This window comes from Mangifera indica, chromosome 4 (genome assembly GCF_011075055.1).
Source record: "Mangifera indica cultivar Alphonso chromosome 4, CATAS_Mindica_2.1, whole genome shotgun sequence".
Classification (NCBI taxonomy): Eukaryota; Viridiplantae; Streptophyta; class Magnoliopsida; order Sapindales; family Anacardiaceae; genus Mangifera; species Mangifera indica.
Window position 1 is genome coordinate 16924841 of NC_058140.1, and position 26128 is coordinate 16950968.

General features: G+C 34.4%; 4 protein-coding genes across 18 annotated transcripts; 3 read left to right on the plus strand and 1 right to left on the minus strand.

Moving 5' to 3' along the window:
- The first annotated feature begins 1218 nt into the window (after positions 1-1218).
- Positions 1219-7164, plus strand: LOC123214492 (deoxynucleoside triphosphate triphosphohydrolase SAMHD1 homolog). 3 transcript variants are annotated; one of them, XM_044634284.1, is made up of 20 exons: positions 1219-1486; positions 1581-1715; positions 2288-2325; positions 2427-2449; positions 3015-3121; positions 3205-3256; positions 3345-3429; positions 4070-4160; positions 4576-4608; positions 4687-4754; positions 4853-4915; positions 5098-5153; positions 5230-5303; positions 5425-5517; positions 5591-5692; positions 5842-5922; positions 6004-6095; positions 6231-6246; positions 6611-6721; positions 6823-7164. In XM_044634284.1, exons 2-20 carry the CDS (start codon positions 1599-1601, stop codon positions 6922-6924), a joined length of 1404 nt encoding a protein of 467 aa, XP_044490219.1. In that variant the 5' UTR covers positions 1219-1486; positions 1581-1598; the 3' UTR covers positions 6925-7164. The 3 variants fall into 3 exon arrangements, with proteins under 3 accessions (XP_044490219.1, XP_044490220.1, XP_044490221.1); XM_044634285.1 differs by having other exon boundaries at positions 3241-3256; XM_044634286.1 differs by lacking the exons at positions 1219-1486; positions 1581-1715; positions 2288-2325 and having other exon boundaries at positions 2427-2513.
- Positions 7165-8666: 1502 nt separating this feature from the next.
- On the plus strand, positions 8667-10516 carry LOC123214571 (serine/threonine-protein kinase STY13-like). The gene is made up of 6 exons (XM_044634427.1): positions 8667-9132; positions 9263-9384; positions 9464-9657; positions 9757-9931; positions 10012-10143; positions 10220-10516. Exons 1-6 carry the CDS (start codon positions 8904-8906, stop codon positions 10394-10396), a joined length of 1029 nt encoding a protein of 342 aa, XP_044490362.1. The 5' UTR covers positions 8667-8903; the 3' UTR covers positions 10397-10516.
- A 72-nt stretch (positions 10517-10588) lies between these two features.
- Positions 10589-19165, minus strand: LOC123214570 (ubiquitin-like-specific protease 1D). 5 transcript variants are annotated; one of them, XM_044634424.1, is made up of 13 exons: positions 19120-19165; positions 18747-18789; positions 18417-18516; positions 17763-17811; positions 17244-17338; positions 17110-17142; positions 16920-17015; positions 15374-15476; positions 14786-14880; positions 13217-13339; positions 11953-12067; positions 11287-11394; positions 10589-11191 (listed from the first exon to the last, which is right to left on the minus strand). In XM_044634424.1, the coding sequence occupies exons 1-13, from the start codon at positions 19153-19155 to the stop codon at positions 11048-11050; spliced, it is 1140 nt and encodes a 379-aa protein (XP_044490359.1). In that variant the 5' UTR covers positions 19156-19165; the 3' UTR covers positions 10589-11047. The 5 variants fall into 5 exon arrangements, with proteins under 5 accessions (XP_044490359.1, XP_044490358.1, XP_044490360.1 ...); XM_044634423.1 differs by lacking the exon at positions 19120-19165 and adding an exon at positions 18065-18333 and having other exon boundaries at positions 18747-19003; XM_044634425.1 differs by lacking the exons at positions 18747-18789; positions 19120-19165 and adding an exon at positions 18049-18333 and having other exon boundaries at positions 18417-18586.
- An 843-nt stretch (positions 19166-20008) lies between these two features.
- Positions 20009-26123, plus strand: LOC123213004 (RNA-binding protein 25-like). Of its 9 annotated transcripts, none has more exons than XM_044632310.1 (9): positions 20135-20578; positions 20935-21012; positions 21225-21638; positions 21757-22016; positions 22168-22320; positions 23179-23590; positions 23778-24467; positions 24579-25180; positions 25600-26123. In XM_044632310.1, the coding sequence occupies exons 3-9, from the start codon at positions 21530-21532 to the stop codon at positions 25849-25851; spliced, it is 2478 nt and encodes an 825-aa protein (XP_044488245.1). In that variant the 5' UTR covers positions 20135-20578; positions 20935-21012; positions 21225-21529; the 3' UTR covers positions 25852-26123. The 9 variants fall into 9 exon arrangements, with proteins under 9 accessions (XP_044488239.1, XP_044488245.1, XP_044488248.1 ...); XM_044632313.1 differs by having other exon boundaries at positions 21228-21638; XM_044632306.1 differs by having other exon boundaries at positions 20935-21638.
- The last annotated feature ends 5 nt before the right edge of the window (positions 26124-26128 follow it).

Below are 26128 nucleotides of genomic sequence, written 5' to 3' on the forward strand. Positions count from 1 at the left end.
ATCTAAACAGGTGGCACCAGTCTGTGGTGAAATTCCTTGTAATTATCCATCGTTCCATTCCATGTGGACCAAACTTCTTTCATTTTTTTTTGGCCAAATGACTATTTCCCACCTAAGGTTTGATGTTTTCTCAAGTTTTCATCTTTTAACTAGGAAAACACTAAATGCCCATTCATGGCTGGTTAGATTTAACAAAATTCTATCAGTGATAAAGATAAAATCATCATTTTCTCTATAATATTAAAAATAAACTTAAATAGAATCTATTTTACCCCCCTAAACTTTAAAAACTAAAACTTTCCCCCAGTCTAAGTTTTAAAAAATCGTAGTTTCACCATAGGGTTTCTTTTTGAAATTTCCAGCGACATCTCCGGCTCCATTGCCTACGGTCTCTCCCTCCCGAAGTATCCTCTCCTTCCGACGATCTCTTTCCTCTCATTTGGACCTCCCATCGGAGTCGGAGAAGCCGTGGAAGATGAAGAACTTCGTCGAGGAAGACGAAGTTCTTCGTCTTCCCAGTCGTCGTTGTCTTCATCTTCCAACTGCGATCGGACTTAATCTTCATCTTCATCTTTCAACTGCGATCGTCGTCGAAGACGAGATCTCGTCTTCGTCGTCTAGGAAGACGATTTCTCTTCCCAGACGACTTATCTCTACGTCGGATGAGTAGTGCAAGAGTTTAGGACGGCCGTCGGTGGAAGAAAAACCGTCGGGAGGGGAAGACGGCCGGTGATGGCGTCAGAGAGATAAACCCTAGGGGGGAAATAAGATATTTTCAAACCCTAGGGGGGGGAAATGAGGTATTTTCAAACTTAGCTTTAAAAAAAAATGTTAATTTTTAAACTTTTACTGAGAAAAACGAGATTAAATTTACCACCATTAGAATTTTGTTAAATCTAACCGATCATGAATAGGTGTTTGATGTTTCCATAGTTAAAAAGTGAAAACTTGAGAAATCATCAAACCTTGGGTGGGGTGGGAAATAGCCGTTTGGCCTTTTTTTTTTTTTAATAATCATTAATACTCAAATTAATTCTAACAGTAAACATAATAATTGCTGTGCAAAATTAATATAACTGCGGTAATGATTGATCATTTTGATCCATCAACCGACAGAGGGAGAGGAAGAAGGGAAGAGGGAGACATGTGTCCTACTGACAGTTATAAATTAATATAATATTTGTTCCCTTTCATTTTTTTCTTCATTATTTGATTTTTGGCAGTTTCATAAGCTTTCAAGTTTCAACTATCACTTTCTCTTTCGCTTCTGCCTTAATAAAATGTTCATATTAAACCATTCATCTTCCATAACGTTTCTCCCCTCCAGAATTTACAACAATTTACCACCACGTAACGCTCTATTCCTTATCGCCTGGTGCATTCCACGTCACAAACTCCCGGCATTCCTTTATATAACTGCCTTTTCCCTCTCTCATTTCCCACACGTTACACGTTAACCATTCTTTATAACCCTAAGCTATAGCTTGTGAGTATCGAATTTCAATTCTCTACTTCTTTCTCTTTTTTCCTTTTTTCTCGGAAGTTCATTCTCTCTATTTTTTTCTACTCTTCGTGTTCAGAGTTTCATCGAGCTCACAATGGGAACTACTGCGGATGACCAGCTCTCGTACTTGCACACTTTGGAGCCTTTATGTGACCGCCGCTTCTCAAAGCATGTTCATGATAATGTTCACGGCAACATCTATCTAGATAAGGTAATAGCTTCTATTCTACATTTATTTTGTTCTTCTTCTTTTGAATTATATGTTATTTTGATTCTATAAATGATTTTCTTTGTGTTTTTGCAATTTGATGTAGCTACCTGATTGAAACGTTTAATTTATTTGCATAATTTTTTTTTTTTTTGTAGAACTTTGAAGAATTATTTACGCACTTACCAAAAAAAAGAAGAATTATTTATGCGTTATTTGAGTTTAAATTTGAATCAAGTAGAACTGAATTTGAATTCGACTTCAATTTTCTTTTTCTGGATCCATAATTTATTTATTAATTTAAGTTGGAGATATGACCTTAGAAGATGATAAACATGAGGAAATACTTTAAAAAAGAGAGGAAAAAAAAAACCAGAGCACGTTACAATGATTTACAGTTCACAACATTAATTATAATTGTTCGTCATGGTCGTTGCCGTGCAATCCTGGAAAGTGCTGAGTGGTTGTTTACTGTATGTGACGTATCATGTCACTTAAAGTGCCTTGCACGCATTTCATCGTTGTACAATTATGTTGCTAATTTAAACTTAATTAGTACTTTTCTCTAAATGCAGCTGTCTTTGAAGTTTATTGATACTGAACAATTTCAGAGGCAAGTTTTAAAGGGTCCAATGATTTGAAAGGATTTCTGTGTCTTTACTTTTTATTGTGTGTTAAGATTGTCTTCTGATAATCTTTTATTATAATTTACAGACTTCGCGATCTAAAGCAACTTGGTGAGTAATGACGTTTTCTAGACTAAACTACTAAGAAATTTGTCATTTAATATGGTTCAACCTGGTGAGTATTGAGGTCCTCATAATAGTTTAATATTGTAGAATATTCTATCTCATGATCTTGCGATACTTTACCGAAATTTCTTTAAAATTAAAGGTTTATCAAACTTATGACCACTGAATTTGCTTTGGTCCCTGCATTGTTTACGGCAGAATAGTGAACTTTGGTCTATCTTTCATCACTTGTGAATTCCAATATGGTGGGATGTACATTTATGTTATATGCTTCTGTAAACGGTTACCATAACTAAATATTGTGATATGAAGAATTTTACTTTGTTAGTACGGTAGTTTTTGACAGCCAAGATAGAAGTGATTTTGAGTTCCTCTGACCCTGATTAAGTTCAGCATGCTGAATAAATGTGTAACAATATGTCTAATCAATTGAAGAGTGCTACATTCATAATATTCTTTATATTTTCTCCATGTGGACAAGGTGCTTCCAAGTGCACTTCTGCCTGTGGGCTCAAAATCAATGTGTAACCTAAAAGTTTTTTTTGTCCAGGTCTAGCATACTTGGTTTACCCTGGAGCTGTACATTCTCGATTTGAACATTCATTAGGGGTTTATTGGCTGGCCGGCGCTGCTGTTTGGACAATTAAAGCTTTCCATGTAACAACTTCTCTTTCTGTCTGGTTATCCTCATTCTACCTATCACATGGAAATCTTTCTTTATATGCATGCCATCCTTGTAGGGCTCTGAGTTTGATATTGATCGTGCTGATATACAGACTGTGAAACTTGCTGGTAATGAATTGTGTTCATCAGCAGACTTTCTTTGTCTTTTAGTTGTGAGTTTGAATCTGTCTTATTCTTTTGTTTATTTTCTATGCAGGACTTCTACATGACATTGGACATGGACCATTTAGTCACACGTTTGAGCGCGAGTTTCTTCCGCGAGTTCTTAACGGATCCAACTGGTGATTAACTTTCTTCAATAGATTATATGTTTTGTTCTCTTTCACAACAGACAACCAAAGCATAATTCGATTTAACTTAATACTATTAATGGTGTCAGTGGATAAAGTAACAATGGTGACAACCGTCAAATAAAGATCTTAGAATCATAGCTTACATTAATTAATAAGATTTCATTTTTAAATTACTGTTTATATCTATTGAAGCAAATGTATGGTGACCTCAATAGTCATGTAATTTTCTGTTTGTTCTCTCACCATGTAAGTTGAGACGACTACTTTTTGAATATCTATTAGAATGCCATCTTAGAACTCTATATTTCTTAGACATACAAAATTATCAAATTTTCATACAAGTGCTCTCTACTTTCACAATATGTATTCGATATAATTTATGTAGTTATATTTTAACAAGATTTTCAAAGACATTTCCATGGTTGAGAAGAAATAAGATAATTTGATTTTCTTCTAGGTGTTATATACTAAAATGCAAAACTTCTCTACCATCAAGTGGTATTATTTAGGCTGATGAAACATAATATTCTTTTCGTTTCTGAGCTGCCCTTGTGAAATTTTTATAGGCCTTGTACTTAGAGATTTAATACATTGCTTTTGAGTAATTAATCTAATTAAATATTGTCAGGTCTCATGAGGACATGTCTGCAAAGATGATAGACTACATTGTTGATGAGCACAATATTGAGATTGATTCTGAAAGCATCAAGAGAGTAAAGGTTACATTACTTAACCTTCTATTTTCTTCTTTCACTTTTCTCTCGATAAACTCATACTCATAAGCACCCCTCTATCCATTGGAGTTCCATCATGATACAGAAGATGAAAGTTGCAGAATTTTATATTATGTTTTGGGATATTTATGTTACGAGCATGTTGCTCCAAGAATACCTAGCTGGCAGACAGTCTTATTTGGAATGATTTTCTTATCATTTTTGCATCCTAGCTATCATGCCCTTAGACATGGCCAATGTATGCTTTCGTATGTTTGTCAAAATGTTGATATCCTCTCATGTTAGCATCTTTTGGTTACAATGACTTCTGAAGGTTTTTTATCCAAGCATTCTATGCACACATGAATAAGAATTTGCATGTAGAAATATGGACTCTGATATATATTTGATTTCTTAACAGGAAATGATTGTTGCTAGCCATACTTCTGACAGGGTAATTCATCTAATTGTCCAACCTTTTTAACTTGGCTTATGCTAGTAGTTCTAAATTCTTATCCTTTGATGTATGTAGAGTACAAAGGAAAAGCAGTTTTTATATGATATTGTTGCAAATGGTCGAAATGGAATTGATGTGGACAAGTGAGGCCACTAATTTTTCTCATCTCTTTGTGATAATTATTTTGATAGATCCACATGGTTTTGACTACAGAAAGTCATTGCACTTCATTTGTTTATAGGTTTGATTACATTGTACGTGATTCCCGGGCTTGTGGTCTTGGCTGCAATTTTCAGTTTGAAAGGTATGTTTCAATTTCTTCTGGAGGTTTAACCTTATGGCAGATACATGATAATGCTCATCCTTCAGTTTAAGTTCAAATTATCGTGATGTGTGTGAACGTCCAGAGGTTGGAATCAAGCTTTTTGCTTTATTGTCATGCACTGTAAATAAAATCTTTGTACCTTTTTTTAATCAATTTGGCAGGTTAATGGAAAGTATGCGAGTCATGGGTGATGAGATATGTTACCGAGCCAAGGATTGTTAGTATAATTTGAAACATTTTATCTGATTAAAAGTAAGTGTATTATATTACCTAAAATTTGATATTCTGGTCAGATCTTACTGTTCACAAATTATTTTCCACACGTGCTGATTTACATCGGACAGTCTATACACATGCAAAAGTAAAGGTACCTATTTTCAATTGGTTTATCTTTTCTGTCATATGTAGTGGTGGTATGAATGTCAGTAAATTTTTAATCTGCATTTGAATGGTAAATGCAATGTGTTGGACTATATTTCTGGTTTCAGGCGGTAGAACTTATGCTTGTTGATGCTCTGTCAGAAGCAAATCAATATCTTGACATTTCGTCCTCAATTCAACAGCCATCTGAATTTTGGAAGGTTTAGCATGAAATAATTTAAAATTTCTTTATACTGATTGTGTGAACACTTAACTATTCTTCTCAACGTACAGTTAGATGACTTAATAGTGAAAACAATTTTGATTGATCCCCGACAAGAGCTCAAGAAAGCAAGAGATTTAATCCTTCGTATTCGGAGAAGGGAAATATACCAGGTATCTTTGTATTATTGTCGGGACAGTGTATGATGTTAAGTCTTTCATCTGTGTCAATAAAAAAAAGTAATTTATTTCTTTGAAGCTTTTCAGCATGCTGTACCGTGGTTTAAATGCGGTATAATCATAGCAATTTATATGTTTTTCAGTTCTGCAATGAATTTTCAGTTCCAAAGGCCAAGCTAGAGCACTTCAAAGGCATCACTCCACAAGATATTGTTTGTTCTCAGGTGTAGTAGACATACTCTGTGTATTTATATATTTTTTGCCCCATGGAGTCGCGGTATCTCAAAGAGTGATTTGTCAATCAGAAAGCTGGTGGTGTTTCACTAAAAGAAGAAGATGTTGCTGTGAGCAATGTTAGGATTAATTTGACTCGTGGAAGGAAGAACCCCCTTGAAAGGTACATGAGAAAGGAAGACACAAAGTAATCATGATGGAGGACTAGTATTTTTCCTTAAACCTTTTGATCCATATGCTTCTCTGCTAATAGATTTTGACTGTGATCTCTCCTTTGTGTATGTATATTTTTATGCAGCATCAATTTTTTCAAGGTACACATTCACTTCCTTTCTGCATTACATTCTGTTTGCAGATGACAGTGTAGTTGTTTACAAAATACTATAATAAAATCACCATACTTCAACAAAGAAGGATTACCTGGAGTTTTTTTAAGTAAAAAAATAGTTTCTCAATCCTGAACAGATTGCGTTGACTACTGTAAAAAAAATTCTTCGATGAATGAGACAAATAACTTGCTTTTTTTAAATAGACAGGGAGTTTGACAAATATATGTGAACTAGTGATATTTAGGACTGAGTTTAAAAATTAAAAAAACATTTTGAATCTGAAATAAAGTAGAGGTGAAATATTAATTACAATTTGGAGATCTGAATAGCTTTTGTTTTGTTTAATCAGGACTATGATTGCAATGAGAAGTTTCCCATTCAGGATGATCACATCAGTCATTTGCTGCCTGCATGCTACGAAGACATGATTGTGAGGGCATACTCTAAGAAGCCCGAACTGGTTTGTGAAAAATTATTATTTAAATTATATGGTTATAATATCAATTTACTTAACATTCTTAACTATTCCCATGAATGAAGGAATTTTAATTATCAACACAGGTGGGAGCCGTTTCTGAGGCCTTTGAGAATCTCCAGTTAAAAATGTTTGGTATGAAAGCACAGGTGCATGATACTCCTGAGAAGAAGAAACGCCGACTATAAATAATTGCTGCAATTCTTTGTCTACCTTGCTTAATATAAATAATATATACAGACTCTATAGTCTATACATATAGAACCATGGACTGTCAAAGAAAAGTAAAAAAGAAAACAAAAAACAATAGAAAGTGTATAAATTCAGTGAATGTTAACATGCATATATGTCTGCTAGGGGCTTGTTTGTTACTACATATTCATCTATGTGCATCTATAACATAACATTGATGTCTGGCTTATTTTTCACTTCTTCTCTAAACATGTAGGTGTTGTATGGTCATGAGTATGGTTTTTATTTATTAAAACATCTTTCTTGGCTTTATTTAACGAGCAAGGGCAATTCTGAAACTACTAGAACCTGCATGTAATTGAACATTTTACCATAATATTAACTTAAATCAGAAAATGATTTTAAAATGTATTTCTTCGAAATAAAATGGGAACCGGAATATTGACTAGTAAGTCAAACCAAGAACCACCAGCAAGATTTGGCCGAATGAGTGAGTAGACATGGTGTTAACCCTAAGAAGGGAGAGAAGTTCATCATATTGCGCTTTTGTCAGTCCGGTAATAGGAGATTGGCTTGATGAGTTAGTTGCCTTCATCTTGTAGTTGTTTTGTTTTGCGGCAAAAAACAAATCCTTATCTTCATTTTGGTCCCTCTGCCAATCATTCTTTAGCTTTGCCGTCCAGAAAAAATAGGGGCAGAGAGTCTATTGCTCCTCGGTAACATATTAAGGGGAAGAAATTGTAAGAAGAAGAAAACTTTGTTTCATTGTGTATATTAATTAATTACCCTTGGTTTAGTATCAGTTTATACATAACAACATCATTTCTATAGAAAAGAAAATAAATAATTACAAACTGATTTTCCAGTAATTATAATTGATTTTTTCCTAATTTCCCACAATATATTTGTAAACTGATCCTCTCCTCAACAGATCTTCCTTGATTATAGTATATACTGATTTTCTTCCTTGATTATTGATTATAGAGGCCTTTGAGAAGCTCCAAGTAAATGTATAAATACATACAAGCACTAATTATATTCGCCATTGACTGTCATAAAAACTGAAAAAAAGAAACTAAAGAATTGTATATATACACACACGTGATATGCGTACGTATGAGTGCTATGGGATTGTGCATTAACCCATATATGTATGATATATCATCTAAAACTTTGATGCCTGGCTTATTTTTTTAATCCATGTATTTTCCAATTTATGAGTATGCTTTTCATTTAGAAAAATAAAAAAATATTGGCTTTAACGTGAAACCGCTGTGAACAACATTTAATTCTCTCTTTTACCAAAATATTATAATAATAAAATATACGATGCATGGTCATTTTGAACACCACTGATGTGTAAGTACAAAAATAACCTTGTACAACTTGCCAATTATTTAAAATATTGTTCTATGAAATAATAATATAAAGAGAAAAAGGCTTTTACGTCGTTGTTGTAATGGTAATTCTAATTCAAAAGACTTGATACGTACGTTAATCAAATTTCTAAGTTTTTATCATAATCCGCCCACCACCTAACTTCAATTTTTTATGGAAATAATTTACGTTAGGTTTTATACTTTATTCTATTTTGGGCTTTACAACTTCATACAAATTTTAAGTAATTTTAAATAACAAATTTCTGTACAAAATAATAATAATAAAAGCATCATCTAGATTTATATATATAAATAATATATGCTTTTTTTTTTTTTACATAAATAAATTATAAACGCCTTCCATAAGTTATTATATTTTTCAGCATGGATTTTATTTTTATTTTTATAATTTTCTCAAGTTACTGTAATATCCATGGAATTCGAATAGGATGAAAATATATAACGAATGATTTTCTGATTGACTAAAATCAAATCTCGGTTTAAGTTGGAAACAGATACCTTGTACTGCTGGTATTTGAGTCGCAGTACAAATATACCACAAACGAACAAACAAAGCCAACCAGAAACAAAGAGCTATGGAGAAGATTGATCTGAAGAAGATGGATGAGCAGCTTTCAAGACTTTATAACCGAACGCCATGGAAACTACAGAAAAGCACAGAGATTTCGGAGGAGTTTAGACAGAAAGGGAAACTCGAAGAAGAGTGGGAAATTGATCCCAGTAAACTTATCATAGAAGAAGTCATTGGTCGAGGCGCCTATGCTTGTGTCCACAGAGGCCATTACAATGGCCAAGAAGTTGCAGGTACGTGATCACTTGTCATCTTTACAACGTCAAAATAATTAAGTTTCATAATTTATATATATATATATATATATATATATATATATATATATATATATATATATATATATATTTTTTTTAATTGTCTCAGTTAAAATTATTGACTGGGGAGAGGAGGTTCCAAGGACGAAAGACAAAATAGAATCACTAAGGGTGGCTTTCAAACAGGAGGTTTCTCTTTGGCATAATCTTAATCATCCTAACATTACAAAGGTAATAAAAACCTTAGCTTCCTCCTAACTTACAAGGATTTTGTGTGAGAATTTCATTGATTATTTGTCCTGATAATCAGTTCATAGGTGCTACGATGGGCGCATCAAAGCTTCATACTCGGATTGATGATGAAATTAGAATTCCATGTAATAACTTGTATTGTGTTTCTGAGTATCTTCCTGGAGGTACTTTGAGGTCTTACTTGATAAAGAACCGGAGAAAGAAATTGCCTTTCAAGATTTTCAAACAATTGGGTCTAGATCTTGCAAGAGGGTCCTTCTTCTATCTTTGTGATTTGATCATTACTTTGATTTTCCTTTTCAATACAATATATAAAGCTCATTATATTGACTTGTACCAAATTTTTTACAGCTTGAGTTACCTTCATTCCAAGAAGATTGTCCACAGAGATATAAAGACAGAAAATTTGCTTCTTGACAAGAATCATACACTCAAAATAACTGACTTTGGAGTGTCTCGATTTCAAGCTGTAAATCCTAATGACATGACAGGCAATACTGGAACTATTGGGTATATGGCTCCAGAGGTATTATTAAATCAACCATTAAGGATTAGAATTTTTTAACCCTTTGTCAACATTGATTGACATCAAATTTTATGTCACAGGTTCTAAATAGTGAACCATACGACAGGAAATGTGATGTGTACAGTTTTGGAATTTGCTTGTGGGAGATTTATTGTTGTCACAGGCCTTATTATAATTTCAACTTCCAATTGACAACAGCTGTGGTGGATCAGGTACATAAGTATTTATTCTTTTTGGCAAGACTTTACGGAGAAAAAAATTGACAAAAATGTAAATTTGTAACTTCAGAATTTGAGGCCAGAAATACCCAAAAGTTGCCCGGAAGCTCTAGCACAAGTGATGCGGCGATGCTGGGACGCAGACCCCAACAAAAGACCAGAGATGGAAGAAGTGGTTGCCATGCTTGAAGCCATTGACGTCCACACTCATCATAAGCATGGCTGCTTCTGCTTTCGGAGCCAGTAAAACCAACCGAGCTTGTATATTGGTTGTGCAAATATGCTTATGTTTTAGTTTTGTGCGTGTAGACATGCTTATGTTGGTGCACAATTCTTTTTGTTTTAGTTGTGCAATTCTTTTTGTTCAGTTGCCCGCTGCTAATTTTTTTTTTTAACTGTCAAAGTCTGTTAAACAGAAAGAAGAAAGAGTAGCCTGGTGTTTCGTCCACATGAAAATTGACATTTCCTTCTCTGACTGGAAATTTCTGGACGGGCATTACATTGAAATTGATTTCAGCTCAGATATAATAAACCGAACCTCTCTTAGCATCTTCCTAAGAAAGGGAAAAGAATTGTAAATTTAAAACCCTCAGACCTATCAAGAAGTTATAAAACCACCATCACTGGCTATCTGCAGTATTTTTTGCTCCTATAAAGCTGCTGAGGCGATTGAAGAGTATGAACCACCAGTGATTGTCCGAATACCAGCCTTCACATTTACTGTCATGATGATGCTTTTGGACTGATTTTACAGCTTATTCAGAATTAATTGCCAAAACTTTTTACACAATTCATTGGCTATTAATTCTTCACAGAAGGAGAGAAGCCAAAAAGTTGAATCATTTATACAGTCTCAACATTGTCGCACACCATATCCACCAGCAAAATTAAGTCAGTTTCAGCCTACAGCACCACCTGAAGATGACGACGATTCCCTACTACGACAGCTCTCTCTGGCAACTTGAAATTCTTTCTCAAGTAAATTCCGTATTTTCACTCTCAAACCCGAGGCCTCTTCAGCTTTAAACCATCGCTTTCCAAACTGAAACAAAAAAGTTAAAACAAATGTAACATCTTTGGGAAATGATTACACAAAGACATCTAACAAGATCAATTATAAGAAGAAAAAAAAAGTACCATTGCAAGGTCTTTCCTCTTCAGCCTTTCTGGGGCCTCTTCAATGAAGCGCTCCATAAAGAAAAGTACAAAGAGACCACAATCATAATCATTTTTTTGTTGGGGAACCTGGTTGAAAATATTAATGGAATGAAATCATTGAGGTAAATTTCGAAACATATATACTCAACCTGTAAATATCAATTTATGAAGCGTATCAACAAAAATCCATCTCGAAGATTCAAACAGGACAGCAAGATATCAATAAAATTTCTAGCAAGCAAACTAATTTGCTCCAACAAATGATCAAGAATAAAGTCTATATGCATTGTAAGTCATAATTCATTCTAACAAAACACTCAACAACAATTCAATATGATACTTTGGTTTGCATAAAAGGACTAAAAGGAACATTATTTAATTTTTCAGCCATACAGATAATAAACAAAAAGTTCTGTGACAAAAACAACCAAATAACTTTTGGTATTAGAACATTGAACATAAAGCATGACTCTTCTCAGCAAGACAACTTGGTCAAAATTTTCAAAATATTTTACTGCCTAGGTCAGGTACGACTTACTAAGTCTTGTTGCCATTGAATATGTACGAGTACAATACAAATCACAATAATATTCAACTAACCACACCATGCAACAACAAAACATATGTATTTTACATGAAATTTACCACAATTTTTCGCTCATCAATACAACTAGGAAGATGTCTCCATATTCTTTCAGGAATTGGAATATCTGAAGGAGAAATTTCTAGATTCAAAAAGTTCCATTCTTCTTTAAGATAGCTGGAGAGCACAATTTTGCATCATTGTTAGCATTAAATTTACATTAAGAAGACAATCAAATAGAGGTTTTTAAACAACAATCACTATCCCATACATTTTACTTTTCTTTGATATGAAAATATTAATTAGAGAATGCCAACAAGGATAAAAACACGAGGACTAAGGAAAAAGATGCTTAATAACTAATTTAAAAGTATCCCAAGGCTCAGTTGATTTAAAATTGAAAAACAATTCTTTGCATATGAAAATAAATAGGAACTTTTAAGAAAATGCATTTGATTGAAATGTTAAAAAACAACAATTTCAATACAATACTATTAAGTAATGTAAAATCAGAAAACAAAATGTTTAAAACTGAAAACAGTTTTTGAATATAATCTCAAAAGCACATTTAGATCAAATTTAAAAGATTTAGGATTGTATCTTAGTTTTAAAAAAAAAAGAAATTTGAATATCAAAAATCAAACCAGACCCTTAAATTTCCAGAAAGGAAAGTTCAAATATTGGCCGACACTCCTAGTGTCCTACACTCTCTAGTCCCCACCAACTCATCATCATTACAACACCAGATATGTTGTGTTATGGCACCCCAAAAGTTCAAAAAAGGAGGACCGTCAGCATGTATAGCCACAGAAACTAGAGCAACAAGGAGACGGTTCACAGATCAAACATTATGCATCAAACAAATTGATTATAAAAATAACAACTACTTACATTTCTATATGATAAAATTCTATATAAAGCAGATATTAGAGTAAAAATGTTATCAAAATTATGTTATGCTATTGATGCTCAGGAAAAAGAGAAAATAACTTATTAACCAAGCTCAAAAGTAACCACATGAAGACTTAAAATAGAAAACTTAATAATAGTCCCCTACTTAATATGCCAATGTAAAAATAAAAAGGCATTTTCTAAGGAACATTGATCCATTTATCATCTTGTAAATTAACAGAAGTTACAACTATTTAATGATCTCATCAAAAGATTATGCATGTAATTTCAACAATTATTACAAAAAATCATATGCACTCCTACTCTTCAAACATTTAGTAAACAGATTCCTTACTCTAATTTCATGCGTACAAACTTAAAGTGATTAATCATAAAGACAACTTAATGCTGTGCAAAACAATTCTTTCATCTCACCTTCTGATGTTACCAAAAATTGACTTGCTTGAGTGAAGACCCAAGGAATCCAAATGAAGTAAAATTGGCTCTGATTCATCTTCCTTGTCTGGGATACAGATAATCACCAAGCTCCAATGAAGACTGAATCCATCAGCAACATATAAGAATTCAAATATGAGAAGTGGTGCAATCCAAGCAATAATAAGAAAAAAGGAGGTGGGGTGGGGGTGCGCGTGCGATGAGGATAGAGAACCATGACCTATTAAAACATATATACAACTTATATACATGTTGCATGCTAAATGGATATTAAAAAGCAAAAAGTAAATTGGATCTGCTCAGCATCTGATACAAAATCATTCAATAATTCAAACATGAAAAAATCATTCGTCCTAATTTTTTTATATATATTTATATATACACACACACACTTTCCAACAATTTTCCATTCCCTCACAAAATATGGTTAATTGATTTGTTGACTGTTTCTAGATCATTGCAAAGCACCATTTTCAAATGACAACAAATTCTTGCAAAGCCAACCTAATTTTTTTTTTAAAAAAAAAAAATTTTAAGAAACAAAGTAACAACTATAAATTAAAAACAATAATCACAAAAAGAGTGAACAAGCTATCCACAAATGAGAACTATACGGTATATGATGAAAAGCTTACTAAGAAAATCTATAGATAACACCAAAAAAATTATGCCAATAGCAAACCAGAAATTCTCAATTTAAGTGAACAAAGATAGTATCTCAAAAGGATTCTGAAACCAATGCCCAAAGAAAAGCAAGAAATGGATTATGTCCCAGAAAAATATGAATATCTTCCAAGCATCTTTCTTCAAACTTCAATTTCTTTTTCACCAAATCACCCAAAAAGTAGCTGGAGCAGCACAAGTCCACAGACTTTGGTCTGTTCTCCTTTACCAAAGACATAAAAGTGTTATGAAAGGAAGTCACATCAAGACGCTAGGATGAACCACTAAATTTCTGCTGCTTAGAAAAAGATTATAGCCTAAATAGCTCAATATGACCCACTAAATTATTTAACCATCTTTTTGGAGCTAATATTCAATATAGTCATAAGGATAACTGTTTTTAGTAAAAAGAATATAAATTCAAGAATAAGTTAAGCTTTTAGACTAAATGGTTGTTGAACAAGATTCTTGAATAAAAAAGTCAGCTAAGGATGCTATGCATTGATTATTCCAAAGCCACAATAACATACAGGAATGATTTGCATGTACAATCATGGTGAACACAGCTTTCAATAAGCAGTGTTCACGAATAGGAAAAGGACAAAGCTTGTTTAGCAGATAAAAATAACTAAATATAGAAACAATCTAGTTGTGCAGCTATCTCATTTTGATCATAATAATAATAGGCTGTGATTCCACTAAGAACTGCAAAGGGCTAGCTAGACCCAATAATGAACTCGCCAAAATTTTATTTGCAAATAACTAATGAGGTCACAATCAATGTGTAACAATCTAAACATTACAGAAGACAATTGATCATTGTGGTAATTTTTTTATAAAAGTTTGGTTAAAATTATTGTACAATCCTCCACAAAGAGAACTTACTCTTCATGTATAGGAATAAATATATATGCCTTCTGAAATATATTGACACCCTTCCACCACCTCCGGAACTTGATAAAAGAATCCTTTTCACTGCCCTACATAAACAAGAGAAGAAAACTTACTCGTAGCATCACTAGAGAAAAAAGAAAGCCAAAAATTGCAACTAAAGACACCAGTCAAAATCAAGCATAATTCTTCAAGGAAAACATAGCCACATTAACATATGAAATCCAAAAATAAATTGGTAAAAAAACAGTTTTTTCTTAATAGCTTCTTAAGATCAGCAGAAACTTGTAATTGGGAGACAAATGTGTCCATGAACAATCCTTAGAATTTCCTAAATATAAATCATGGACAAGAAGCTAAGAGGCCTCAACATCAATATTAGCAAAGCCATGGAAATATCCAATCAAGCACATATTCAAAACCTCGAGAGCCAAAGTAATAAAAGATTAGTCAGGTATTTAATCCTAAAAGTTCAGTGTTTTTCAAACGCTAATTCAAAATGGATTACAGATTCAAAAATGTAACTCTCCCTATATGCTATAGAATATCAAGCAGATTGTTAAGCATAGAGAAAGTAGCTACCTTGTGTGATACAGCCTCCTTGAGTTTCTGGTAAAAATATGTGTTGAAAAAATGGCAATCCCATATGGCCCTATTTGTCGGGGATGATTGCTGCTGTAAATACCTAGAAAGTTGAACTCACAACTGATTATCTACAGAAACTGAAAAGCAAATCCACAAGTAACATGTCCACCCAAAATACAACAAAAACATAATAGATTCCTCATTAGGACATTTTGGACACTATCACAAGAACTAAATAGCACACAAGCTGAAGATAATTGCACTGGAACTCCAGAGTTAACAAAACAAAAACAATCAAGATCTCCTCTTACACAAGGCCACATATACATACAGAATAAGCAGAGCAGATTTGCCATGAGAGATGTCATATCATTAGAAAAAAGTAATCAACCTGTAGAATTGGTTCCTACCAACAACATCGTTTGATGCTGATGACTACTGATATTTGAGTTGTCTGACCTGTTTAACCTATATTGTATAGATTTTTTCACTTTAGATACGTCTTAACTTTTGTGGACAGCTTGCTTATTCACTCTTTTGTAATTATTTAAATCAATGATATTGCAATTTTTCTTCTCAAGAAAGAAAAATAATAACAATTACAATTATAATAATTAATTAATAGCATTTGCAGTGTCTACACCTCTCGAAGATGTAAGCTTTACAACATAACCTAGCAAGCAATAAGATTGCAGCATATATGAATAATAGGGAAAAAGAACTGCCATCCAGTGGGTTCATCCTAATAAAAGTACTTGCATCCTCAATCAAAATATATATATATATATATATATATATATATATCAAAAGAATTTTCTTTTCTACCTAGGAATTTTTATATTTAGTTCAATATTAATGGTTTACCAACTTTAGGTGAGAAGAAAATTTTGAATAGTAACTGAAAAGACAGAAAAAATATTGCAAGACATAGTGAAAAAAATTCAAACCCCATCATGCAATAAGCTAATAGCTTCTTATCACAATACTTTCAGCACTCAAGAAACATTTTTGAATGATCAGATATACCATTATTTTCTATTAAATGAGTGTTAAAGAAAAAAATACCATTCAAAATAAAGTTAAAATTGACTACTTCACATGACAAACAGCCACTTCAACAAATACAGCCTGTATACATCTTATAACCTACCAATGGTCAACACGAATCACAATTGCACTGTACTCTTTTATTTATATATTTATTTATTTTTGATGACTCATAAATCCCCATACTTGCTTCACAAGCCCAATTCCATAATTGGTGTCAAACCCTGCAATCTTTGGGCAACAGGAAGTGCCCATGAGAGGGCTCGACCACAGACATTGTGGAAGCAACCCACAATCCTGACCATAGTCTGTAAAACAGGCAACACTAAGATTTCAACCAAAATTTCTTGGAAGAAAAGAAAGGTTCATACATGTTAATGCAACATGGTATTACACTATGGATAGGGGGGAGAAATAGTATAAAAGGCTAGTATGTATGAGGAAAAATAACAATTATCTTCCTTGTCCTAGCATTAGTGTATAGAAAATTGCTTACCGAATGTAAAAGTTCATAATTGAAGATGTCAGAAAAGCTTCAGGAGCAAGGTGATCTATATCCTTGTAAGAAATTTCAACAGATTCTGGGTCATCCCTGGGTCAAAAAACAGTAAACATGAGGTTTTTAATATAATCTGCAAGCCAAAAAGCCAGTCTTTATCATTTTCAGAGGTGAGTTAGGTGTGCACCTCGATGGGTAGTTGATCATAGCATCCCACTCACTGAAAGAGTTACAGATATATAAATTGTTACTAAACTCAAACCCTAACACCGACCTAAAATAGAGCATGATAACTTAAACAGTATCAGAAGTCCCACTTACCATTCAGCAAGCTTGTTTGCTTGCTTTGTTATCTCTACAGCTCCCACAGTTGACTCTTCAATTTCATCCTCATCAAGGAGCACAAGGGTCAGTCCCTGATCGGATATAATAGCCACAGGTCTAATCAGTCAATCAATAAAAAAGGCCATGAAGGAGAAACTGAATATACACCCATTGCAGGCAAGCTAAACAATCACACTGACTAGTAACCAGAAAACGTCTACCTACTACCCACAGCTGCAACAATTTGGTTCTTCTAGGACCTGATGGTAAAATTTCCCCCTTACTTCTTAGCTACAAAGGTTAATTACTTATACGTTCTATGTATATCCACACTTCAACTAATTCATGGAGATGTTTATGAAAAAACAAGTTGATCTCCCATACCGATCGCTCTAAAATAGTTTCTTTGTTGATGGAGGACTTAAAACTCATCTCAATAACAAAATCATCATACTATGCTCATTGTTGACTAAATGTGCAAGCAAAAGCATAAAAAGAAAGCACCTAATAAATTACCTTCTTATGCCTTGAAAATTTTGATGGTGGAACCTCAAATGCATCCTTCCTAACGCACAAAAATGAAAAAGAGAAGGATAAATTCATTAAAAACATTCATTCAATCCAACTAAATGATAATTGCAGAATTTTCAGTCTATAAATTTAGCTACTGTTTTCTGACCCTAAACTTAGGAAAACACAGGATGTGTCAAGCACCGAGTAGGATTTAAGATTGCTAATAGAATTTAAGTGCAACAGCAGTAACCAATAACAAGCAAATAACTCAAAAGAGAGAAAGTCATACAAAATTAAATGCCTACTTGTCAGTAAAACAGTTGGACAGGCTACCCCCACTGCGGAAGGAAGAATAAGTGGAAAAAGCTCTGCCCTTATGGTCACCATTTGAGTAAGTAGATTTATCAATTTTACAAGAGAGGCCACTAGGGCACTCAACAGGAAATCGTCCTGATGATGATCGATCTTTTCTTTCCACTTGTGATAACTGTGTATTAGCTCTCATTTTTCGGCGACCACAATGACCCATGGTTGATAATTCTTTATCAAATGCTTTCACTACCATACAATCTCTCTGTTAAATAAATTAAAAACAGGTAAAAGTTATTATATTGGCAGAAAACGTGTTGAAAAAAGGCTGTATGAAAAGTAGTGTACCATTCCTTATCCTCCATCTTTTCACCAAAAACAATTGCAAATGAGGATTGCGATCGGACTTCAGAGTATGTGGTCCTGTGTCTCAAGCCAAGAGAAGCACCTATTGGAAAGGTTTGATTTCCTTAATTAGGTTTTCTCTTCTACAAGTTCGTTTTTTTAATTCCACCAGATGTGATATAGTTGAAATATCATTATTTCAACTTTTAATGTACTACCACTGTATACTCTTAATTAAAAAAAGAACAGAACTCAAGAAAACTGTTAACTTATACTCATAAATAATATGGTCATAAACATGTATGTTTAGCAACAAGGATAATCCAACAATACCTGAGTTTGTGGGTTTTGAGGACTTCTCGAACTGATCAACATCCTTTGCAATAAAAAGTGTAAAATAAAAAATCAGTCTAAGCACCCACTTACATGAAAAATGAAATGAATATATTTTCTCCAACCAAGAACTTTATAGAAGACAATATAAATGCTTGAAGACGTTAAGGGTTAATTCAATACTTTTTTGCAAAATGGTTTTCAAAATTGTTTGCATATTGAAAACAAGAAATCAAATTTTAAATTTCCAAGATTAAATACACATATGGAAAAGTAACCGAAACAGATTTCAAAAAGCAATAAAATTAATGAAGTGTAAGAAGAAGAAGAATTTTTATGTTCATAAGAAACCAGGAGATTTTCGGAACAGTACCAAACAGGCTCTAAATAACCAAATGAAAGTGCACATATTTGAGAAACCAAACATTCAATATACAAATAATTTGTTTCAAGGAGGTAAAACTCCTCGAGAATACATACATACATACATACATATTTGTGTGTGTATAGATGTAAAGTCTTAAATGTTAGTTGACATCCATTCACCTCATTACCCAAAAATGAGGTGTATAACCAGAGAATCACCTCATTACCCAACACGGATCAAGTCCCACAATTAACAACAACATGCTTTTAGAACTTGGGATGAAAGACTCCATTAAAAGTTTTAAGACTATTCAGGTATATGGCAGTGAAAGGTTTTGCTCCTTTCTATTGCTTTATAAATAGGAATTTTCCCTTACTTTTTGTGCCATCTCATATTATCATTAAAATAAAAAATCAAAACCTATTTCAAAGTAGGACATACATTATATAAGAGTCAGAAAAAAAAAATATATACTAAATAGATGAGAATCATCCTGTTAATTATAATGATCTAAATATTATGTTTGATTAAAGGTTTTACTGGAATTCATTTGACAAGTGTTCATTCACATTTTTTGATTGACATGAAAATTATGTGACATTAAAATTTATTTAAATTTATTCTATTTTAAAGATGAAACAAGAAATAAATTACCAATACCTAAAATAATGTTAATATAAGATAAAATTTTCATCCAGTTCCCCTCTATACCCAAAATCTGTTGGATATAAAATTAATATTTTTGGGCTGAGTAATCGGGCCTCGGGCTTGGCCAGACCAATTGAGAGCGCTAGTTTCTGCTAAAGCAAACCAAAGGCGAAATACAAGCAACTTAGCTCCGGTTAGTTTTAGGCGGCTCCCATCCTCTTCTCCACTAGCAACTGGACACGCGTCCTTTACATAAGTAAAATAATCAATAAGCTTTTGGTTTGCTTCTCTAGGGCACAGGAACGAAGAAACAAAATACAACCAACAACCTCATCAAATCCACTGGTCCGTTCATTACAAACTGATTCTATGGCTGATTCGCCTTCGTCTCCGGCAAACATAGAACAAAATAGTAAGCAACCCGAGTCCGATAATCCATTTATTCAACCCGATCAATCATCTACTTCGGTACCACCGCAAGAGCAACAATCAGCGACGCCAAACCCAAATAGTAATCAGGTGTCACTGCCTCCACCGATCCAGTCTTATGTTCCTCCACAGCAAGTATCGGTGCCTCCGACGGCACCGTCGTATCGTCCGGTGACGATGCCGGCGGTGCCGCAGTTCTCTCCGGTTCAGAATTTCCAAAACACTGCCGTACAGCCGCCGGGCGTGGGCGTTAGTGGTAGCGTTGCGGTTACCATGGCGCCGCCAATGATGCCGTATCATGTTGTCCCAGGCCAGCTTCCGAATCCAGCGCTTAGGCCTTATGCACCAGTGCCGAACGGATATGGTGTCGTTCATGCTCCTGCTCTGGGTGGGTCCCTATCTCTATTTGTTTTGGTTAATTAATATATATATATATATATATATATATATATATATATATATATATATATATATATATATATATATATAATTGTGATTAATTTGTATATGTTGTTGAATTTGTATGAGCGATTTATATTTTTTTGGCTTTCTAGTGTATGCCAGTTGATGAGAAAGTATTGGTTGTTTATTTATACGTTGTGTTATTTGCTATAACAAGGTTATAGTATGGTTAAGTCGGGGGATATTGATATGTTAAAGTTTGTAGGATTCAGGATAGATTTAGAAAATTGGTGTTGGTTAGCTAGATAAGGGGCACCGATGACAGGATGTTTTCTCGTACAGTGTCATGATTGAGTACTCGATGAGAAAGGTTGGAGGCTTCAATATTGCTTAAGAGAACCACTTCTACAACCCTTTTTGGTATGCACATATTTGCTTGGTTTCCTTATTGCATTTAGAATAAATGATATGAGTAAATGTAGTTTTAATGAAAGATTTTCCGTTTGTCAAGCCCAAGTCGTCCTAAAGAGAGTTTACAATATGTCATGCTAAATTATGTCTGGTTGTGTCATGTTCATTTTAGTGGGCTACTTTCTGGTAGTTATAAGTACACTTGCCTTATGAATTGCCAGCAGCAGACCATGTTAGCAACTGAGTGCTCATTGGCCTTGTATACTAAGGTATTGCAAATTCTTTCGTTTACAGTTTCTCTTTCACTTTCTTTGTCCTCTTCATGCTGCACATTGGGCTTCTAACAATTGAGATAAATTTAAATGGCCACATATACAAGCATAGATTTGTGTAATAATTCATCTATGTGCATGAGATGCTGGAAAACTCTCATTATGCTATTACAAAATTGTGCAATTGGTGCATGGGATAGTGACACACTGCTACTTAACACGTGGATGCGAAAGGTAAGCATCTTCATTTATTCATGATTATGAATTCGATGCTATTGTCTCATTGTTTCCTTCAGGTTATCTGTTCAGCTGGTGATAGTTGTCATGCCTGTGGTGCCATCTCTAATATGCTTTTAATGTGTGGTAACAGCATTTAATAATGTTTCTGAAGTTTAGGCACTGAGAAAACAGTTATGACTGTATTTTGTTTGTAAACTTGCTCTTACATATTTGGATAGATGTTTGTTCTTTATTTATTCAGGTCTTCCTCGGTATCCTGCTCCATACCCAGCTATGGTTCGGCCTGTATTTCCTCCACGGCCTCCAGGACCTATTGGAGTGATTCCAGCAGTGGCACGGCCCCCTGTTCCGGGGATTCCTGGTGTTCGCCCAATTATTACACCAGTTATCAGGCCAGCTGGTTTTCCTGTTGGTACACCAGCAGAGAAACCTGAAACCACTGTTTATGTTGGCAAGATAGCATCAACTGCAGATAATGATTTTATGCTTTCTCTTCTTCAGGTAAATAATAAATATTTTTGTGATTCCATTTGAAAATTGACCATATGATTTTTTCTTTTTTTTTTTTTTACTGCTGCGCCTAAAGCTCTGTTTTAGGCCTATTTTGGATAAGTTTGTGTTGTCAGATGTGATATTTGTATGTTTCCACAAGGTATGTGGACCTGTCAAGAGCTGGAAACGTCCTCAGCATCCTTCAAACGGGACACTTAAAGGCTTTGGGTTCTGTGAATTTGAGTCTGCTGAAGGGGTTCTTCGTGCATTACGATTACTGAGTAAATTTAATGTTGATGGGCAAGAACTAATGGTAAGTTTAGTTTATAATCTTTCCATCTGTCATTATTGTTTCAGTGCTATTACCTGTTAGGTAGTAGATGCAAAAATAAATGGACCAACTTCTGTGCAAGTTGCTTTTTTAAAATTGAAATCATTATCATGTATAAGGATGGTGAAGAAGATGTCAGCATTCCGTATAGTTATTTTAATTAGATATGAAGAAATTTTCCGCCTATTTTTCAAGACATAGAATGCTTTTAAGCTTGATGTAGGCTTCAATTAATATGAAGGTAGTCTCAGTATTTCAATTAACATGTAAAGGGCTTTTCTTGATAGAAAACGAAAAGAATGGAGGAGTTTAATGAAGGAATTAGATACTGGCTGTTGATTAGCAGAACCTTCACGCCCAAGTCTATTATGGTTAGTTATCTGAGTGTGTTATGTCTGTTAAGCTGTTGATAAAACATAATGGTCGTTATGGGTTATTGCAGCACAATATAGTATGCGAATGATTACCACCATTACTCTTATTTTTCTACTTTTCTCCTATTAGTCCTGAGCTTGTTTGTTTTAGTTTGTGTTAGATTCGATTTCAAATCTTAGTTAACATTAGGAAATGAGTTTGAGGTGCAACTTGTCACTTATCACTTATGGAGCCATATATATATAAAAATCTATCTATGGGCTCCAGTGGCCGTTTATGGGGCCTAGCATATGGATTATGGTAGGCCTGGATAGCACCACATCCTAACGTCAGAAAAACAGGGAGGTCAAGGTTTTAGTTGGTTCTGTAGAGAGGAATGTGTGCTAGGGGTTACTGTTCTTTTATTGGGGATCATGATTTTGTTTTAATGGTAAAATATATTTTTACTTACTGCATGATTGACAGTTAAATGTTACTCAAGCAACAAAAGATTATCTGGAGCGATATGTTGAGAAGAAAACTGAAAACACAAAGAAACTCAAGGAAACTCATGAAGATGGGGCTGAAAAAGAGGATGGAAGTGTGCAAGGGGTTGAGAAAAAAGAGTCTCCCAAAGCTTCTGAAGACTTGAAGGACAGTGAAACTGGGGACAAAGAGAATCACGATTATTCCAACTTTGGGATTGTGACTGATGAGGATAGGGAAATGGACCAAGAGGGTTCAAAGAAGCTTAAAAGCATGATTGAAGAGAGGTTAAAGGCCAATCCTCTGCCTCCACCCCCTAGTCAATCAGCTGTTGATGATTCTGGGGTTTCACACTCAGAAGTGCCAGCTAAAAACAGGGATGGAGACTCTGATGTGGATATATTGAGAAATGGTGAGTTTCTGTAGTTAGCATATGGATAATTTGATTGCTATATGTTAACTTTACGATTCAGGTGGTCTACCTAGAAGAAAATTTAATCTTTAATCAGTGTCATGAGATCTGATATCGTCATTAATCACAGTTTTTCCTTAGATTAACTTGGAGCTTTGATGCTTATATATATATATATTTTTTTCAGATGTAGCTGCAGATAAAATTGAGGATGAGACAGCTAGTGATTCCAAAGCAACTAGTGAGCACGAGAGGCCTGAGACGAGCTCACCTGATAGGAGGACATATGATAGAAGAAGTAGAGATAGAGACAGAGAGCGAGATCTAAAACGAGAAAAGGAACGGGAAATTGATAGATACGAAAGGGAAGCTGAGCGAGAACGTGTTAGGAAAGAGAGAGAGCAAAGAAGGAAGATTGAGGATGCTGAGCGTGAGTATGAAAGGTGTCTTAAAGATTGGGAGTATAGGGAAAGAGAAAAAGAGAAAGAGAGGCAGTATGAGAAGGAGAGGGCAAAAGAGAGGGAACGCAAACGGAAGAAAGAAATTCTTTATGATGAAGAAGATGAAGATGATGATTCACGGAAAAGATGGCGTAGGAGTGTGTTAGAAGACAAGAAAAGGAAAAGGCTAAGAGAAAAGGAGGATGATTTCATGGACAAAATTAAGGAAGAGGAAGAAATTGCTGAGGCTAAGAAGAGGGCTGAGGAGGAACAGCTGCAGCAGCACCAAAGAGATGCATTGAAGCTTTTGTCTGGGCATGAAGTAAATGGAACTAAAAAACCTGCATTGGCTGAAGAATATGGTGTTGAAACCAAATATAAAACTGCTGTTGAGCAGGATTATGTGGGTGATTCCATTAATGAAAAGCATTTAGCAGGTAAGCCTTTCCCCTGGAAAAAAAATATTATTCATTGGACGCTACTATTGTTTCTAATCTTTCTTTGTCCCACATCATATTGTCATAAATGTTAATGATTCTCTGGGACAGGTGATGAAGTTTTACAAAATGGTACTGGTGAAGAATCAATGAATGCATCTGTTTCTGCATTGGATATGCGGCAGAGCAGTAATACCCTGGCAAGAAAGTTAGGTTTTGGTCTCGTTGGCTCTGGCAAACGAGCTGCTGTCCCTTCTGTCTTCCATGAAGAGGAGGATGATGATGCACAGAAGGAGAAGAAGATGAGACCCCTGGTTCCCATTGATTACTCCACTGAGGAGCTGCAGGCAGCCCAACCTATTGTTTCCGGAGCAAACCAGCCAAATTTGGCAGCGGCGGCAGAATTTGCAAAGCACATTTCAAATGTTAATTCCAAAGAAGAGAAGCTTGATTCTGAAAGAGAAAGAAGCAGGCGTTCTCATGATAGGTCAGGCCAGCGTGAGAAGGACCGGAGTGGTGAGGATAATTGGCGCACAAGGGATGAGAACAAAGGTAAGATTTTTGATCGTGATAGAGATCGGGAGCATGGGTTAGATAAGGTGAAGACACCAGATAACAAAAAACTTTTAGATGCTAAACAATTGATCGATATGATTCCAAAGACAAAAGAGGAGTTGTTTTCGCATGAGATAAATTGGGCTGTTTATGACGAGGTAATCAATTGTACTTTTACCCCCAATTCTATATTGCTGCTTGTGGAAAATAATTTTTATATTCCCTGTTTTCTATCTCAGGTTATGATCATGTTTTTTCATGGAATTGAGGGGGGAATGAGTCTGAGAATGAGAATCTCATTTTCCCACTCAATTGTTTACTTAATGCATGCGGTTAGGACATTATTAAGGAAGTTAATTCCTTACTGATGGCATAACAATTACCCATTTCAGACTTCCTTACAATATAAATTATTATTTACCCTATGTATTTAAAAGTCTTTGGATAATCTTGGGCAGAGCTTTGTGCATGTGATTTCAAATATATATCTGTGTTTCAGAATGGTATTTTGTATCTTTGTTATATTATATTGGAATTCATGATATAACACACTGGATTTTGATGTGTTATGTACTAGCATGAGCTGCACGAGAGAATGAGGCCGTGGATTTCAAAGAAGATAACGGAGTTTTTGGGAGAAGAAGAAACCACTCTGGTAGACTATATTGTATCCAGTACTCAAGAACATGTGAAGGCTTCTCAAATGCTAGAGTTACTGCAAACTATTTTAGATGATGAAGCTGAAATGTTTGTGCTCAAGATGTGGAGGATGCTTATCTTTGAAATTAAGAAGGTAGAGACAGGTCTAGCGGTGAGGTCAAGATCTTGAATGGGTTTGTCTTTTAAATGTTCCTGCTTAGCTGCAGGATTGAGTGGTGTTATATTAGATTGAATGTCATTCTATTTCTCCAACTCATCTGTTGTTTATTACAGTAGTGAGAACATGAATTGCAGTCAAGGAGTATGTATTGTTTCGGGAATACCATTTTCATCTCAAGATGTGACTGACTAAATTTTGTACTGAAACAAGCGAGCTATGTGTTTTGTTAGATCTTTAAAGTTTTCGAAATAAAGTCTTCTTATGAAAATCATTATAAATAATTTAT

Excerpts from the sequence above, each read along its gene's own strand:
- LOC123214492 (XM_044634284.1), top strand. The coding sequence starts at position 1,599 with ATGGGAACTACTGCGGATGACCAGCTCTCGTACTTGCACACTTTGGAG. Across the intron at positions 4,609-4,686 it reads CTAGCCATACTTCTGACAGG|AGTACAAAGGAAAAGCAGTT; the intron begins GTAATTCATCTA and ends TGATGTATGTAG. Across the intron at positions 5,693-5,841 it reads GGAGAAGGGAAATATACCAG|TTCTGCAATGAATTTTCAGT; the intron begins GTATCTTTGTAT and ends TATGTTTTTCAG.
- LOC123214571 (XM_044634427.1), top strand. The coding sequence starts at position 8,904 with ATGGAGAAGATTGATCTGAAGAAGATGGATGAGCAGCTTTCAAGACTT. Across the intron at positions 9,133-9,262 it reads CAATGGCCAAGAAGTTGCAG|TTAAAATTATTGACTGGGGA; the intron begins GTACGTGATCAC and ends TAATTGTCTCAG. Across the intron at positions 9,385-9,463 it reads ATCATCCTAACATTACAAAG|TTCATAGGTGCTACGATGGG; the intron begins GTAATAAAAACC and ends CCTGATAATCAG.
- LOC123214570 (XM_044634423.1), bottom strand. Across the intron at positions 17,143-17,243 it reads GCAAACAAGCTTGCTGAATG|TGAGTGGGATGCTATGATCA; the intron begins GTAAGTGGGACT and ends TAACTCTTTCAG. Across the intron at positions 14,881-15,373 it reads AGGAGGCTGTATCACACAAG|GGCAGTGAAAAGGATTCTTT; the intron begins GTAGCTACTTTC and ends TTGTTTATGTAG.
- LOC123213004 (XM_044632304.1), top strand. The coding sequence starts at position 20,131 with ATGGCTGATTCGCCTTCGTCTCCGGCAAACATAGAACAAAATAGTAAG. Across the intron at positions 22,017-22,167 it reads TTATGCTTTCTCTTCTTCAG|GTATGTGGACCTGTCAAGAG; the intron begins GTAAATAATAAA and ends TGTTTCCACAAG. Across the intron at positions 23,591-23,777 it reads TGTGGATATATTGAGAAATG|ATGTAGCTGCAGATAAAATT; the intron begins GTGAGTTTCTGT and ends TATTTTTTTCAG.